The 18,869-nt window shown below is 36.2% G+C and overlaps 1 protein-coding gene across 6 annotated transcripts in view; it reads left to right on the top strand.

Annotated features, from left to right (window-relative positions):
* Positions 1 to 18,327, top strand: part of apbb1 (amyloid beta (A4) precursor protein-binding, family B, member 1 (Fe65)) — a 69,975-nt gene extending 51,648 nt beyond the window's left edge. For 5 of the 6 annotated variants that reach the window (XM_048164634.1, XM_048164408.1, XM_048164349.1 and 2 more), the window contains 6 exons: positions 1,285 to 1,399; positions 12,563 to 12,635; positions 12,841 to 12,921; positions 13,143 to 13,258; positions 13,383 to 13,559; positions 16,093 to 18,327. In XM_048164634.1, coding sequence (XP_048020591.1) covers positions 1,285 to 1,399; positions 12,563 to 12,635; positions 12,841 to 12,921; positions 13,143 to 13,258; positions 13,383 to 13,559; positions 16,093 to 16,257 — 727 coding nt within the window. In that variant the 3' untranslated portion in view covers positions 16,258 to 18,327. Of the gene's footprint in view, positions 1 to 1,284; positions 1,400 to 12,562; positions 12,636 to 12,840; positions 12,922 to 13,142; positions 13,259 to 13,382; positions 13,560 to 15,452; positions 15,597 to 16,092 lie in introns of all 6 variants that reach the window. The other variant, XR_007181027.1, reaches the window with a different exon arrangement.
* Positions 18,328 to 18,869: the final 542 nt, after the last annotated feature.

Below are 18,869 nucleotides of genomic sequence, written 5' to 3'. Positions count from 1 at the left end.
TGTTTGTGTGACACATCAGGACAGAAATCAGCAATCAGAATATAGCTGAATTTATTCTGAAATTCTCAGCCGATTCCGTGGTTTCATATCACAGAATGAGGCAGAAATTATATTTTATAATAGAGTTGGGGTACTCAAACTCGGACTCGAGTCCAGACTTGAGTACAACTTTTTGCGGACTGGGACTTGTCACAGACTCTGCATTTTTACTTGGTCTTGACTCAATCTCGGAATTGTCACTATCCAGATCAGGTCAGTACTCCATTGTCACAAAAATCAATCATTCGCATGCCTCTTTATACAATCAATTTGATACTTGCAAGCTGTCTAAGATATTTTGCTTCATAACTTCGATTCGATTCACTTAAGAAGGCCTTTATTAGTGTCAAAAAGTGTCTTACCTCCTGAGGGATTTAACATCCTTCTGCGTACCCCCTCTTTTCCACTTACCACAGTTACATCTTTTCCATTAAGGGACAATATTTGTCCTCTTAAATTGATTTTCCAGTGCATTTTTACCTTTTATAAATACCTTTTATAAAATAAGCAATGCTTTAAATAAAAAAGTTCAATAAATATGCAATGATGATAAAAATGAAGTGATATAAATATTTTTAACATTAATATTAAATTAAAACTGCTAGTAGGTGGCGGTAAGTCACTGTCTTTATGAGTGAATCATCGAGTCATTCATTTTTTCAGTATGAAATCAAGCAGCTGTATTTATGAATGGGTCATTGAATCATGGCTGATTCGTTCAAAGCCGAAGATTTGTTCACAAAACATAGCTTGTGTTCTGCAGTTCTGCTATGGTTTTCGTTGCAAAATAGAGCAAAAATACATGACAATACTGTTTAAAATGTACATCACTTAATATTACCCGTTTGTTGAACTGTTGTATAAAAACACTGTCTCATTTGAAATCATGTGGATTTTTGGGAAACATTGCATTCTTGCTCATATAATAATGATCAACATTAAAAACAATAACTCACAGAAGGGTCTGTTTTTGTATCAAAGAGTTTTAGTTTTGCATATTTTAAGTCTTACAGTTGAGTAAAAATCAAGTCTTCTTCACTGTTTTGTTCTGGTGATTGGTTTGTAATGATCTAAGCAAATCATGTGACTGTTCTACTGTGTTAAGCACTTTTTGGGTAAATCTACATGGTCTTTGACCTGAGCATCCTTAGTCTGCATTTTTTATAGATTTCATGTTGACATAAAATGTTTTCTATCACAACATATATGCAGCTGTTTAGGTTTGTCTCTTGTCTCTTATTGCAGGGACTTTGCATATGTGGCCCGAGACAAGTTGACTCATGTGCTCAAGTGTCATGTATTTCGATGTGACACCCCTGCAAAAAACATTGCCACAAGCATGCATGACATCTGCTCTAAGGTAAGGACACATTAGCTGCTGGCTGAAAATATTCACATTCTTGTTTAAACACTGAAGTTGTGCATTTTGCTGTAGAGTGCAAAATATCCCAGATTTATTGAAATTACAACGTTTCATGTATTTATGAGCAAAGAATAATAAATGGAGTGGTTAATCAGAAAACTACTTAAGAGTGAGGTGATTAATAGTATGTAGGGGTGTGATGAGACAGGTATCTCATGAGACGAGACGAGACTCGAGATTGAGTTCACGAGACGAGACAAGATTTTTACACACTATTTTTAAGAAATCCTCAATGGTGAAATACATGACTAGAAAATACTCTGCAGGTGTATTTGAAATGTTTTAACTAATCATCTTGTAATGAATGTCATTTCAGCTCTAGTTTCTGAGACTGAATTATCATATGCAGTAAAAGACAACAATACTCAAGTACTATAAAAGGTTTTGCCACTAACTCAACTGACTTCTCTTCTCTATGATTTCAGTCTCTTCAGACCTTACTGTACATGATTTATGAGCTTCTACAACATTTGACCTCCTAACTGAACTCCTTTCCACAAACTAATCATAGAAATAAAAACAGTATAAATAAAAATGGTAACACTTTACAATAAGGTCTCATTTAGTAACATTAATGTATTAACCAACATCAACTAACAATGAGCAATATATTTGCTACAGTATTTATTAATCTTTGTTTATGTTTGTTAATAAAAATAGTCTTTCATTGTTAGTTCATGATAGTTTGCAGTGCATTAACTAATGTTAACAAATGAAACCTTACTGTTTGTGCTTAATCAGATTAAGAGAAAACTGTTATTCGTTTTTTATGGTAACACTTTACAATAAGTGCAACCATAATTGCACTCTCTCAATATTCAAAGTGCAAATAAGACCAAATTTTTCTCTGATACAGAGCTAAGAGATGGTTACAACTTCACTGCCCAGCCTAAAATAGCTTACATATTGAGAGATATTTGCATGCATCAGGGAGCCGCTTTCAAATGCGGGGTATTGAAATCGCGTTTGAATGCGCGCTCGCGTTTACTTTCACTTTCACGATCACGCGTAACTCTGTAAATATGGAGCGGCAGCGACCGTTATCCAACTAAATAAAATGTTTTTTATTTAAATACAAAGCAAAACGACAGTGTAGGCGTAATGTAATTGCTATCTGTGTTGAAACTAAACTCATTTAAACCTTGCCCATTTAAACATTCATCCGTAAGACGCGAAAGAGAACTCGCGTGCACGTACATGGAGAGCCGCATCACAGCGCGCAAATGCTCTTGCGCAAATTCACTTTCTTTTTTTTTTTCTTTTTTTCTTTTTTATTTTGCTTTTTTGAACACAAAACAATCCAGTCTTGATTTAAACAATTGACAGTAACAGAACTGACCTAATATAACACTTAGTAATGACAGTCATAGATATAACAATATGACAATTGGGAAAAAATACAAAATAAATAAATAAAAATAAATGAATAATAAAAATAATAATTAAACAAATGACCCACCCACCCCTCCCCAAAAATAAATTAAAATACACAAATAAAAAACTGAATTAAATATATACATATTTAGGGTTTAGACATATGAGATATCCTAGACTTTACCTACACGCTTAAGGAGACAAAGCATGTTTGACTTATCTCTTAATACCATTTTCTCAATCAATGCAAGAAAAGAACTCCATATTTTCATATACAGATCAAGGCGTCCTGAGACTCTAAATATCACACGTTCATAGCTAGCAATGTTGGACATAAGTTCCAGCCATTCATCAAACGAAGAGGGCGTGACAGATTTCCAATGTCTCAGAATGATTCTACATCCAGACACCATAGCTAGACGGCACCATTTCCTTTGTTGCCAGGAGAGGCCCGTATCTTCTGGTAAGATACCCAACATACAGAGACCAGGATTTTTGTGTAATGTTAGGCTGAAAATGTTATTAACAAAATGTACAATCTTTTCCCATAGTTCTTTAACCTTATCACATTCATACAACATATGAACCATAGTACCAATATCAGTATTACATTGCCAGCACAGATCATCATTTCTTAGTTTAAAGGATTAGTCCACTTTTAAATACACTTTTCCTGATAAATTTACTCACCCCCATGTCATCCAAGATGTTCATGTCTTTCTTTCTTCAGTCGAAAAGAAATTAAGGTTTTTGAGGAAAACATTCCAGGATTATTCTCCTTACAGCGGATTTCAGTGGCTACCAACAGATTGAAGGTCAAAATTACAGTTTCAGTGCAGCTTCAAGGGCTTTAAACGATACCAGATGAGTAATAAAGGTCTTATCTAGCGAATCGATCGGTCATTTTCGAAAAAAATACAACCGTTTATGCTTTATAAACAAAATATCGCCTTGAACGTACTTTCCGCTTCCGCATTCTTCATAACGCTTCCGCTGAATGTTCTACGCCTTCCCTATTCTACTTACGGAACGAACGCGGAGCCAGTTTCGTTTTTTTCCGTAACTTCAATAGGGAAGGCGTAGGACATTCAGCGTAAGCGTTATGAAGAATGCGGAAGCGGAAAGTACGTTCAAAGTACGTTTTGACCTTCAACCTGTTGGTAGCCATTGAAATCCACTGTAAGGAGAATAATCCTGGAATGTTTTCCTCAAAAACCTTCATTTCTTTTCGACTGACGAAAGAAAGACATGAACATCTTGGATGACATGAGGGTGAGTAAATTTATCAGGAAAAGTGTATTTAAAAGTGGACTAATCCTTTAAGTCTAGCCATCCTGGTTGGAGTCCAGTAACACCTGTTAAAAATTTTATAGTTTATCAGTTCAGATTGAATTTCACGGACACAAGTATGCCATTTAGATACAACCTGCTTCCACATTTCATCCTTAATTGTTTCCCCCAGATCTCTTTCCCATGCAATTTTAAGACCACTTAAATTAGGTGCATTGACATCTCTAATTAAGGCATAGAAAGCTGAACAACCTCCTTTTTTATGACTAATTGTATCAAAGACACGTATATCTGTTGGTGGGTCAGGGGCATTTTTAATGGTCGCAAGAAGACAATGTCTTATTTGCAGGTATTTCCAAAAGTCATTGTTCGGCAGGTTATACTTTAGTTTCAAATGATTAAATGAGACCACATGTTCTCCTTCATAAAGATTGTCCAAGAACCATATCCCTTTATTGGCCCACTGTGTCCAGAAGAAAGGTTTCTTATCTATTCGTAGTTTAGTATTATACCAGATCGAGGCTTTAGATGTTAGCCATGGGGTTTGTTTGAAGTTTTGGTGATATAATTTCCAGCTTTCTCTAACAAATCTCAGAACAGGATTCTGGTCAGGTATTGGTCGGGCAAGTTGTGTCAAGAAAGCCTCTGTTGGAAAAGGGGCCAACATTTCCTTTTCAATATGTACCCACGTAGGAGCTACATTAGGCGCCATATTAATTTTAGTCCACTGCGAAAGTTAAAATGACCAATGATACCAATCAAATCTGGGCAGAGAGAGCCCACCCGAATTTTTAGCAGAATATAATTTGGTACGATTAAAAAGGGGTTTCTTCCCTTGCCTAATAAAGGATTCAACATTTTTATTGTATTCCTTCAGAAGTGATAGTGGTAATGTAAGGGGGAGCATATATGACAAATAGTTAATTTTGGGAACAATTATCATTTTAACAAGATTAATTCGACCCAAAATAGAGATTGTAAGTTTGCTCCAATTCTGTAATAAATTTTGGATCTCTTGAATAACTGGTTGAAAGTTAACTTGCATAATTTTTTCTAATCCAGGTATAAGTTTGATTCCCAGATAAACTAAACCAGATGAGACCCATTTAAATGGCCATTGTACTTCTAACATATTATTATGATTTTTAGACAGAGGCATTATTTCTGATTTACTCCAATTAATTTTATATCCTGATATTTGAGAAAAGTCAGCAATTAAAGAGCACATTATGGGTACTGTTATTTGTGGGTTACTAGAGATAAGTAAAATGTCATCAGCATATAGAAGTATTTTATGCTCCTGCTGTCCAGCCACAACCCCCTTAATATTTGGGTTACTGCGTATAGCTATAGCGAATGGCTCTAAAACCAATGCAAAAATAAGGGGCGAGAGGGGGCACCCCTGTTTTGTGCCCCTATGTATCTTGAATCGTGATGACGTTATGCCATTACACAATACTGAGGCTTGGGGTCCAGTGTATAGTAATTTAATCCATTTAGTAAATACTGACCCAAAGCCAAATCTTCTAAGGGTCTCGAATAAGAAACCCCACTCAACTCTGTCAAAAGCCTTCTCCGCATCTAGGGAGAAGGCCATGACAGGGTCCGGGACATCTCTAGATTTCCACATGAGATGTAATAGTCTTCTCATGTTATCCGCCGAAGACCTAGTCCTAATGAATCCAACTTGGTCTGGATGTATAATGGTTGGTAATATATTTTCTAATCTCTTTGTGAGTACTTTGGCCAAGATTTTCCCATCCACGTTGCCAAGTGAAATGGGTCTGTAGTTTGCACAATATTGCGGGTCTTTCCCTTTCTTGTGAATAAGAGTGATTATACTGGTTCTCATACTCTCCGGAAGTTTACCAGTTATCAAAGCATTCTGAAAGACTAAGAGTAATTTAGGTGCTAGAAATTCAGATTTTTTTTTATAAAAGTCAGAAGGGAAGCCATCTTCCCCTGGGGAACGTCCCGATTTGAGATCGCGTATGGCGTTCTTAATTTCCTCTAATGTGATAGAGGAAATAATGTGATAGAGAGTCCCTATCAAATGTAGATAGGCAAGGAATCTGTAGGGAAGAGAAGAATTGGTCATATTTTCCAGTGGGAACTTCCCCTTGTGATGTATATAGCTCTTGATAAAAATTTGTAAAAACCTTATTAATTTCCTTTCCATCAGTAATCAGTTTATCTTTGTCGTCAAAAATAGAAGGAATAAAGTTCTGTATGCTGAGCTGTTTGACTCTGTGTGCCAAGTATTTTCCTGCTCTCTCACCTTTTTCATAATAGTTTTGTTTCGTACAAAAAAGGGCAAATTCAGCTTTTTTCTGTATAATATAATTTAGCTCCAATTTCAGACTGTTCAATTTATTAAAGGTTACAGGATCCGGATGACTATAATGTTGTTTTTTCAGAGACCTAATTGTTTCTTCCAATTTAATTAATTTCTCACTTTCCAAACGCTTACGTAGCGAACAGTGCTGAATAAGTCTGCCCCTCAAGAAAGCCTTAAAGGCATCCCAAGTTATACCAGGGTCAGAAACAGAGCCCTCATTATATAACCAGTATTCATCCATTGCTGTTTGTATGAAGGAACATGAGATCTCATTTTGCAATAATGAATTGTTAAAGCGCCACCTTGTATTTTTCCTATTGTTCGCAGTCATAATGACTACATCTATTGGATGTAGACTGTAAAGTCTAAACCAATGCTCCTAAAATGTACCAAATGTGTAAGGCAAAATCTCACAACAAAAATGTCAAACCAACAACTAACAAAAGAAAAACTACAAAACCTAATGCCCTCCCCCCTCGAATCCTTCCCAATATAAGAAGGCTGCATCCCTTTAACACAATCCTTCCAGTATATTGATATACTCCTCAAGTTAACTCTGTTAACACTTCATTCTCCTGTGGATGTCTCCCGATTCTGATACTTCACTTGCATATCAATGAACTTAGAAAGCATAACTAAAAAATGGTCTAAATAATAACATTTTACAGTTCAGAAAATACTTACTGTAATAACTTAACCATATAGCCTATAATTATAGACAAGAGGAAAATAACAAATTCCTTGAATCACAAAGATTTAGCATATGAGTACTTCAGATATATTCTGTCCAAGTTACCTGTAAACTGCAGGCAGGCCAAACTAAAACTGAAACGGCCTTAAAGACTCCCAGAATTCAGATATAATTGACATTAACATTCCTTCGGATAGTAGCAATCCATATATGATCTTCATATAAAGGTAACACACATGAAAAGTTCTTGCCATTTAAATATTGCTGCTTGTATCACTTTTCTTTCTGAGTAAGCACCTGTTTCTCATAAAAGTCATTTGCGTCGTCCGGAGTCTCGAAGATGAAGCTCTCTTCCTTAAACGTGACTTTAAGCCGTGCGGGGTACAGCAGACGAAACCGAATGCCCTCCTTATACAACGCTTGTTTTACCGGGTTAAACGCGGCACGCTTCTTAGCAAGGGCATTGCTGAGATCCGGATATATCCTCAACGAAATCCCCTTGAACTTAACCTCATGTTGCCTGGCCCATCGCAAGGTGAGCTCCCGGTCATGATAACGATGAAAACACAGCACAAATGTGCGCGTGGGTTTACCGGCCGCAGGTTTAGGGCCGAGAGAGCGGTGTGCCCTCTCTAAGGGTGGTGGACTTGTGAATACCTCAGGCATAACTTCAGCCAACATCTCCGAGACAAATACAGTGGGATCCTTGTCTTTTTTAAATATTTGCTTTTACATTTCACTTTGCAACCAAATCTTCATCCATTGTCTTGTCATTCAGAAAAGTGAAGCAAAATGGCCGAAGTGAGGTGTAATCTGACTCCTGCTGCTGATCTTGTGCTGCGACTCTCGTTCAGCTTGCACTGAATTGAGCAGACGCATTCAGTTTTTACCTGTATGTGTTCTCTAACAACTAAATTTTATTAGCCTATATAATAATAAATAAATTATAACTATAATGAAATCAAAACGACGGTGGGGGGTGGTGGTGTGGTCACAGTGGGCAAGTGATAGCCTATAACCAGTGTTGCGGCTGAAAACCGGTAACACCGTCGATCGCAGTAAGCCTAATATGTAAGTTAAGTAACATTAATATCACATGAGTAGACTCCTGTTTCTCTGAGTATTTGCATGATTGCAAATGTGGTACTTACTGATCTGATTGAAGTCTAATAAACAAGTTGATATTAAGTGACTTAACATTTTAGCCACAATACTGTCTATTTTTGTTATTTCATGAAAATAGTTTCAAACAAAGCCACACCAGAACTGTTGCGCATCTCCAAGCAACGGTGATTCCTGAATGAATTGGCTTTTGAAAGACTGAATGAATGACTCGCACGTACTGGCGGTTTTATTTTCATATTTACACTTTACATGGACTGCTTCTACTTAAAATATCAAACTTTTAAAGTTTAATTTTTAAATATTTCTAAATTCAAAAAATTATATTTAAAAACATTCGTACAACATTATTTACCAATGAGCTGCATTAAGCAGTCTATGTAAATGTCTAAATAATACCACTTCAGTTGGAGCATCTGTGCCACTTCTGCAGCACAAAGATGTATTTTTTTGATGATTTCTTTTGATTGGTAACAGTCTGATTGGGTCTTATTGTTCAAACTGAATTTATTGTTTAATATTTAAAAACAAATTTTCTATTTTAATTTAAGAAACTGATGAAATATGATGCATACATTTAATAAGATTAGAAAAAATTGCTCTTACAAAGGTAAAAATGCCTCTGGAAATTCATTTAAAGGGGCAAATATCACCCTGTAATGGGAAAGTTAATGTCTGTTATTGACCAGAAAGTGCTCCTCAAGAAAAATTTTAGCATATGTTCCATCACTATATACAACAGGTACAAGCATATACTCAAATAGTGTTTCCTGTGCTGCAGAACATTTTGTACTCTTTTTAAAAATTGATTATGCTTGTGTTGTAGTTACAAAATGTTATTAAAGACCTAAACTTAGTCATTGCTCAGAGAGGGATTAACAATTAGCTTACATGAGGATGTAAGGAAAGCTTAATATTTTTTATTATTATTATTATTATTATTATTATTATTATTATTATTATTACCATCTTTTAAAATGTTGATTTTATCAAACTGACTGTGTAATTTTGTCAAACAGGATGGAGAGACTTAAATCAACTAATAGCACAAAAATTCACCTAATTTAATCAGAGCCCAAACTTTTTATTGTTTTGAACCATTCTAGGTTGCTTGTTTATTTTGGAGGATCATCCAGGTGTTGGACCAAATTGTGCTCGCAAATATGTTCAGTTTATATCAGTTTGGTGTGCCAAACATATGACAAATCTTATTTCATGATATAAGTTTTTATTTCACAGTAACAATATACTGTATATCACAATATCGTAGGTATGCTCATAATTAACCGGTTGACCTATAACCATTTTGAGTGGTTAAACTATCATTTAAACAGTTTAAAAAGTAATTTTTCCAAGATTTTTTTTTTTTTTTTTTAAACGCTTGGTCTTTTTAAAAATTGCATGGTTAAAGGTGCCCTAGAACCATTTTTTACAAGATGTAATGTAAGTCTAAGGTGTCCCCTGAATGTGTCTGTGAAGTTTCAGCTCAAAATACCCCATAGATTTTTTTTTAATTAATTTTTTAAACTGCCTATATTGAAGCATCATTAAATATGCACCGATTAAGCGGCACGGCCCCTTTAAATCCTCACGCTCCCTGCCTCGTGTTCCAATGCTAGAAGTTATATGTGTCAACACTTGAGACGATCTATGCAATCACTTGAATTGTTTCCATATAACAGCAGAAACAACATTTCTCCATTCACACAGAAGCGCTGCAGGTGCGTGATGTGACGATGTGTTAATCCTCATGCTCTGCTGTTTATGCTGATATTAGGACATATAAAAGTAAACCCCTGGAAAACAGATTTTGTTATTTTATTGGGTCACAGAAACTTTTTATTTTCTAACTTTTTAGCAGTAAGTGATTTTCTCTTTGCCTTTTGTTGATTGATTAACATTAATGACAGACAGCAGCAGGTTTATTCAGCTGCTGTCACTTTAAGACTGAATGCACGTACTGATAGACTGACACAGATCCTGTTTTTGATACGCTCATTTATGACAAAACTGACTTTGTTTATGAGAATACACCACATGATGGGGATTTTAACATATTTTTGTGTGTATTTGACCATTTAAAGAATTAGTTCACTTTCAAATGAAAATTACCCCAAATTTTACTCACCCTCATGCCATCCTAGGTGTATATGACCAGGGATGGGCAGTATTTATGATGCATGTATTTCAAATATGCATTTCAAATACAAAATTAGTATTTTGTAATTTGCATTTGATAGGGTTGATGAAAATGGCTTTGTATTTTGTATCAAAATACTTTAGTGTTTTGTATTTTTGTAGTTTTAAAATACTGTAAAATACTTTGTAAGAAGTCTACATGATGACATCATAAAAATGCGGCCTCTGGTTGGTGCTTAATCAATAGTTTGCCCAGACTTGTTGAGTTCAGAACAGATGTTAAGTTTTGGTGTTTGTTTTAATAGCCTAGGCTAAATAGTTTACCAATTTGCATAATGTTCTTGAAAACTATTATAAAGAGCAGCCCCCCCCCCCCCCGCCCATATTTATGATTAACAATCAAATGATTAATTAGTGCTATGAATACAGGCGCCATCAGTTGTCTTCTTATAAATTACTTTGTTTGTCATTGAGTCAGTGTTGATGATGCAAAGTAGGCCTTTCGTTACCAAACACCAAATAACAAAATTAGGATACAATTATTAGTCATTTGCAAACTGTTGGTTACTTTAAAACTAACCTTCATCTGGGAGATCACAGGGATATGTGAATATTTGATCTGTTAAAGCCACAATATGTAAATTTTCGCCACTAGAGGTCGCTTATTCGGTGGCTTATCCTTGTTTTTGTGGAATCATGGGATGTGTTGTCTTCACGTCTACAGCCAGTGGAAAAGAATCGGGATGGGACTCAGTCAGAAATTATGTTTATGGATGAGAGTATTGACGTTATTGTAGTATGAAGCAGAGCAGGGCCGAGTGATGTTGGAGCTGAACGAGACCGCTGGAGCAATTGCTAATGAGAGACGAATGCGACACATGTCTCGAGAGCAGTGGAACTTTTATTATGCCACAGTCGTCGGTCTAGAGTATGTGGGGTAACGCAGCGCTGTTTATCACATTAGATACATTTGTGTTGAAAGTTATGATGCTACTCTGTGTTCGCTCGGCAGCTGCTATGAGACATTTGTTGCACACTGCAGTAAGCTAGATTGATATTAGTCATGGTAAAACATGGTACTCGTGGTAAATCAAGAAAACGAGATTTAAACAAGCAGCTAGATAATCTGATTAGTTTTATTAGACAGATGAGGAATATATTGCGTCTTTGGTGTTTCCATGGTTTCTACAAAATAAATCCATAAATCAAGGGTAACGCTGGTATGTCATTGATAGGCGACGCACGGACACAGCCTGTGTCCTGGTTAAAATTGCTTATTTTTCTGGATTTAAACATTCTTCGAAACATTTGGGATAATGTAAGTACACAAGTCAACAAAACATATAACATTGTTCTAGTGTTTTTTGAATATTTTAATCCAAAAATCCTACTGTACATATTGTGCCTTTAACTGGTTGTATATGTTAGATTTATTGCATGACTCAGGCAGAGAAAACTATCAAACATTGTTTACTTAATCAACCGAGTCAGTGTAATGGTGAAGGGATAGATCAAATAGGCTAATTGATGGAAGGTTTGCAATGAAATTTCATGCTCCCTTGTAAAAGTATTTTTTAGTATTTGTAAAATACAAAAATACAGTAGTTTATTTTTATACATGGTGTGGCGGCTGTATTTTGTAGTTTATTTTGATACACTTAAAATAAAGATATTTGATATTTTATTTTAAAATACATTTTGATGTATTTTTGCCCAACCCTGTATATGACTTTCTTCTTTCTGATGAACACAATCGGAAATTTATTAAAAAATATCCTGAAGGATCCGAGCTTTATAATGGTAGTGAGCGGGATCAACGAGTACGAGCGCAATAAGCCACAAAAGAGAACTTAATTCGGGATTGCATGCTGTCTGAGAGAGACGGCTTTGTGTGTGCGCGCTTTGGATGTGTTAGTCAGCGCAAGTGCACATTGACACCTTTTTTCATGACATTGCACTAAGCTCTTTTTAACGTCATACACGTGATAAAAAAATGATATAGCAATTTCAACATTTATTATACACAAGTGTTACTTGCATTTACAGCTGTGTGGCTTGCACTTTGAGATCAATTTGGAGATAGAGACCACAACACGTAAGCATCCCACTCATGACTGGTAATTGCTTTATCTTTGTATTTCTCCAGATCATGGCCCAGAGGAAGTCTTCCAGTAGAATAAACACTGAGCTCTCCAGACTTGGGGACATCCCTTTCCAGGGTAACATGACAGATATGCTTAATTTAGCTTTTGTTTTGTAGATGATCTCCAGTGCAGTTCTAAATGTTATACAGTATGTAACACTGTTGCAAGTGTTTGCTTTAAATGTTTACATCAGATATTTTGCTCTCACCTCCTTAAATGAGTATTATAATGGATAATGGAATTATACTGTTATGACTGACTCTGATCTTTTCTCCTCCAGAGTTCCCAGCTCCCAAGAATGAGCTGGTGCAGCGCTTCCAGGTGCGGTATTTGGGTCGTGTGCCAGTGACAAAGCCAGTTGGTAGGATGCCCTCTTTTCATTAATGCCTTACTGCTATTATATACAAAATGCATGCTTTACCTGTTTTTTTCCACACCGCAACTGATTGTTGTCCCATTTTTATGTGGCTATGTCATGACCTGTAAGCACTCAAAATAACATCTATTTATTGTCATGTTCAAATCAAATTTAGCTGCCTGAAATCAAAGTGGAATTGTTGTGTTGGTATGTGTCTCCTGAAGGCATGGACATTATTAATGTAGCGTTGGAGACGGCCCTCATCAACAAAGAAAAGGAGGATTGGACAGCTGTGACTGTGAACGTGGCATCCGCTACACTCACCATTCTAACTTCTGAGGTCAAGTTTGTGTTTGTTGACAATCTTGCAGTACTTCAGTAGCATATGTAATACGTAACGCTGTATTATACAATTCTGCTTGGATGAATCACTGATATTACACCTCTCAATTTAATGAACACAGACAGAGGAAGTTCTTTCCGAGTGTCGCGTGCGTTTCCTGTCATTTATGGGAGTGGGGAAGGATGTGCACACGTTTGCATTCATCATGGCAGAGGGACCTGGAGACTTTATCTGTCACATGTTCTGGTGTGATCCTAACGCAGCCACTCTAAGTGAGGCCGTACAGGCTGCCTGCATGGTAAGGACATGTCTAGAACACGATTGATAGTTAATCATGTACAGTACAAATTCAACACATATTTACTATAAGTGAAATGAATTCTTCACTGCACATGTAGAAGAGATCAGGTAGTTCATGTTGTTGCACACAGTACGTCACATTTTTAGTTAAAGGGATAGTTCACCCAAAAATGAAAATTTGATGTTTATCTGCTTACCCCCAGGGCATCCAAGATGTAGGTGACTTTTTTTCTTCAGTCGAACGCAAATTATGATTTTTAACTGCAACCGCTGCCCTCTGTCAGTCAAATAATAGCAGTGGATAGGAACTTCAACTATAACAGTAAATAAAACTTGCTTAGACAAATCCAAATTAAACCCTGCGGCTCGTGACGACACATTAATGTCTTAAGACACGAAACGATCGGTTTGTGTGAGAAACCGAACAGTATTTATATCATTTTTTACCTTTAATACACCACTATGTCCAACTCCGTTCAGCTTCCGGTGTGTGAGGTCTGATCGCGCTCTGACAACGGAAGTGTTGTCTCGCGCTCATTGAAGTATATGGGCGAGACATCACTTCCGTCGTCAGAACACGTTTTTTGACCTCACTAACAGGAAGCTGAACGGAGTTGGACATAGTGGTGTTTTAGAGGTAAAAAATGATATAAATACTGTTCGGTTTCTCACACAAACCGATCGTTTCGTGTCTTAAGACATCAATGTGTCGTCACGAGCCGCAGGGTTTAATTTGGATTTGTCTAAGCAAGTTTTATTTACTGTTATAGTTGAAGTTCCTATCCACTGCTATTATTTGACTGACAGACGGCAGCGGTTGCAGTTAAAAATCATAATTTGCGTTCGACTGAAGAAACAAATTCACCTACATCTTGGATGCACTGGGGGTAAGCAGATAAACATCAAATTTTCATTTTTGGGTGAACTATCCCTTTAAAGCAGCTGCACATATATTTTTTTTATGTTAAAGGGATAGTTCACCCAAAAATCAAGTTCTGTAAATGTGGAATAAAGGAGAAGTTTTGCAGATTGTTCACATTTTCCATACAATGAAAGCTGGCAGCTCCACAACATAAGCAACATAACACTATCATAAATTGGTCCATATGATTTTTGCTCTATTCCAAGCTTCCAAGCCCAAAGTTTAAGGTTTGGTACTTTACCCTAGGATTGTCGGAAGGGGACAAATCGGCCCAAAATCACCCCGAATATCTTGTAGTGCGTGCCCACAATTTGTGAGCTTCTGCTTGTCCACTTGCCTTTTGAGGATTGACAACAGGTTCTCAATGGGTTTAAAGGGTTAGTTCACCCAAAAATGAAAATAATGTCATTTATTACTCACTCTCATGTCGTTCCACACCCATAAGACCTTCGTTCATCTTCGGAACACAAATTAAGATTTAATTTGTGACTTTAAGACTTTGGATTAAATCCAATGGCTCAGTGAGGCCGCCATAGACAGCAAATACATTAAATTACTAGCCCACAGCAGCACCGCCTCCACTGTGGTTTTGCTCTTTTTATAGAAATAAAAAACATTTAGTTCAGTTGGACAACGGCCGCTTCAATTACAAACTAAATGCGTCTGCTCTGCTTCATGCATCACAAGCTGCTGAGTCACAGCACAGTGCAGCAAGTGTCAGATTTAATTCGTCACGTGAAGATAGTAAGGAGAGATGACTGACAGGACCTTGTCTTTGGTGCGCAACAGATCTGAGTGTCATTGACAAATATCTTTTTCAAATGTGTGATCAGTACCGCCGTTACCTTTACAGATTATGCGTGATAGCGGATTTGATAATAATAGAATTATAATTGCAAGAGAACACAAAGCATTGCAATACATTTTTTCATCCCATCATGCATTTTTTCCATCATCATGTCCTTTTAGGGGCACCGTAAAATCGGAGCAAACCAGCTGCAGTGACATACTGAACTGAACTAAGGCTATTGGCCTCTCAAAGAACTGCCACTTTAAGTGCTGAACACATTATTTCCAGTATTTCTCACCAATCTCTTCTGGACACTTAGTTTTGTAAGCATGAATTGCTCTCTCATTTTTAATCTTTCTTTAATCTATCTATTTTAATCTTGGAGTCTCACATATTTCCTTTGTGAGACATATTACAAATTTGCTATTCAGCTTCAGGCACATTTTGTGCCTGGGCGAAAAAACTGAAATTTGCATTTTTGTGAATCATCTTCTTCTACTACTACTACTACTACTACTACTACTACTACTACTACTACTACTACTACTACTACTACTACTACTTCTACTTATTCATTGTTTTTTGGATAATCTCTGCACAATAATCTAGAAACAATGTGAATCAACACCACAAATACTGAAGCAGCAAACACAAAATAAGCAGGAAAATTTATGTCACTGCCAATACTTTTGGCCATGGTAGTAAAGAGTGTGTATAATCTAATAGCTAGTTGAAGTTGAAATATGTTGCTGTTCTTCTAAAATGTTTTTAAATTATGTCATTTAAGTGAGTTTAAATTATATCTTCCATCATTTACAGCTGAGGTATCAGAAGTGTTTGGATGCTCGGCCTCCCAACAGTAGCAGCTCTTGTCTGCCCGGCCCACCTGCTGATTCTGTCGCCCGCCGGGTCGGCTCAAGTGTTAAGAAGGGTGTTCAGAGTTTGCTGGGTAGCTTTAAAAGATCTGGAACTCAAACACCCTAAGAAGTGCAACATTCCCTCAGCAGTGCTCACTGCAAATTCTTTCTTTTGTGTATGTGTTTTTATGGGCTTAAAAGTAGAGGGTCGTTCATGTCACTTCAGCTGTCCTCATGCAGTTAGCACGCAATAATGAAGAATACAAGAAGGCATGCAAGTTAGACTGATAGATATTCCATTATTTAACACTACATTTTCATTTACTTTTACCATGTTTGTTTACGTTAGCAGTGATTTAGCACTATGGGGTATGAATGTGACTCACCAAAATTGGATTTATAATGTAGTGGATGTTATGTGGACTACACACCCTAAAGACACTAAACATTACGCATGCTATCACAAAACACTAAAATGAGCTTATACACTATGCAATGTGCTTATTTTTTATTTGTTGTTCTTCCTGTGGCTTTGTGTTGTGACACACATTGTGCTAGCTTTGACTGCTTTTAATATTTTTTTCTCCAAAAGAACTGATTCTTTTCCAACCTCAAAGCAGGGACAGAACTAACAGAAAACGCAGACCTTGTAACATCTGTGTGCCCTGAAAATTCTGTCATCATTCACTCACCTTCATGATGTTTCAAACCTGTATGCCTTTCTTTCTTCTGTGGAAAACAGAAGATATTTTTTAAAAATGTCAGTGTTGAAACATTTGTCTCAAGTGACTTTCACTTTGTGGAAAAAAAGGTGCAGCTCCACATTTTATTTGTCTTGCCTCACTGACTGCAAGTCAAAAAGCCTTTTAATTTCTTCCATTACATTTGCTGATAATGATTTTTGTAAAAAATGAACTCAATTAAATTATTACACATTACTTTACATTTACCAACTCTGTCGGTTTGTGAATTTGACTATTAATTTGTGAAATAGCATTAACATATCCTAGTCTTCCTAAGTGGATTTGCTCATTAGAAAGCCTGCTTTGAATCAGCATATATTTTATTATCATGTAATTTTATGTTGTTGTTTTTTTCTATGTGTTTGTTGTATTGGATGGCTTCATCTGGATGGAAACATGATTTTTGATCATGATAAAAAATGCTCAGTCCAACAGCATAGCATGTTTGACAGAGGATGTGACATACACTGATTCTCTATGGTGCTCTCTGCATTTGTCCCTGTCAAGTTTCTACAGTACATACTGGTTTGTCACTAAAATTATTCCTTGTCTCAATTTCAAATTGTATATTGAAGTCCACTGATTATCTGCACATAATTTACATGTTGTGTATTGGAAACAATTTTTGGAAATATATCTTAAATGCTTTGCAACGATGGCAGTCTTGCTGTATATAGACATTATTTCTTTCAAATACACATTGTAACATATTTCCATGTCTTAAACTTTTAATAATGTGTAAGAATTCATAAATATCATGTTGTGTTAATTCTAGTTAATGTACATACTGACTTTAATACACTAATAGGGCCAGACAGCTCAATTTTTAATTCGTTTTCAGCCCCATTTTCATGTCCAATTACACCTGTCGTTAAAGGAAATGTTTAAATGCACTTGAATGTTCAATCTCCTTTATGTATCCGAATGCTTCATCTTGGCCCTTATTACTTTGTGTGTAAGTCTAGATAATGTAATGTGATGCTTAAAATACGCTGCTTTTGTTAACGCTCTAGAAAAAACTTTACTGTAGAATAGGCGTACATGTAAATATTCTGCATTACATCGAGAACTGTTATCAAAGAAAATGTCACTTTAATATCATGAAGGTACTTTGTGTGCCTAAAGCACAGCTAAAAAATCACAAGCTGTTTCTTAAAAAACAAGGAAATGTTACTTTATGCATAAATCTTCACTTATTGGTAACATGGTAGAAATGCCTCAAGTACATTTGCTTTTCCAAATAAGACATTTTAGCTATGATACTAAGAAATTTGAAGGATCAATCCTGTAAACACTTACGTAGATGCTTATGTAGAGTCCTGTAAACACGTATGTAGAATGTTTTAACCATTACATTTTTAAGGAGAGTTGATTTTAACTGATTTCTTAAAATGTAAATTAAATGTTATATAGTTACAAATGTGACTGGATGAAATAAAAAAATTGAAAATGCATTTAACGCTTTTCATTAGTTCAGTATTATAGAATGAGATGGTAATATTTGTACAGCAGCAAAAATGTTGTTTGTGGCTTTGTGGATAAACCGTTAAGGACCCTTCAGACCAGATATGTTGAATAAAGACCCAGAGTCAAAGTTTAAAAGAATTAATAAATTGAAGAAAATTTTAATGAAGAATAGTTTGCAGTTCCATCAGCAGAAGCCAGCTTCAAGTCTCACAAGGAGTTCATAGGCCGTTCTGCATACATTCAGATTTCCATAACAATTATACTCTAACAGAGTCAACTAACTACGTCATTACTTCAGGTTGAAAGATTCTGATTGGCTAAGAAAAATAGACAAATCTGGTAATCTTCCACACATGGACAGATAGTCAGAAGCATATCTCCATTTGTCACAAAGCTGACGAGGGGACCCTGGATTAAGGTACTGGATGTCCTTTTGGGTTCATGACATGGCGTCTGCTGGTCTCAAGCAGAGTGCCAGTTGTCCACCAGTACAAAGGACCTGCACTGAACACTTTAGCGCACATACACA

Source organism: Megalobrama amblycephala, linkage group LG1 (genome assembly GCF_018812025.1).
Source record: "Megalobrama amblycephala isolate DHTTF-2021 linkage group LG1, ASM1881202v1, whole genome shotgun sequence".
Taxonomy (NCBI): domain Eukaryota; kingdom Metazoa; phylum Chordata; class Actinopteri; order Cypriniformes; family Xenocyprididae; genus Megalobrama; species Megalobrama amblycephala.
The sequence above is the reverse complement of the archived record's forward strand: the minus strand, read 5'-3'. Positions and strand labels throughout refer to the sequence as shown.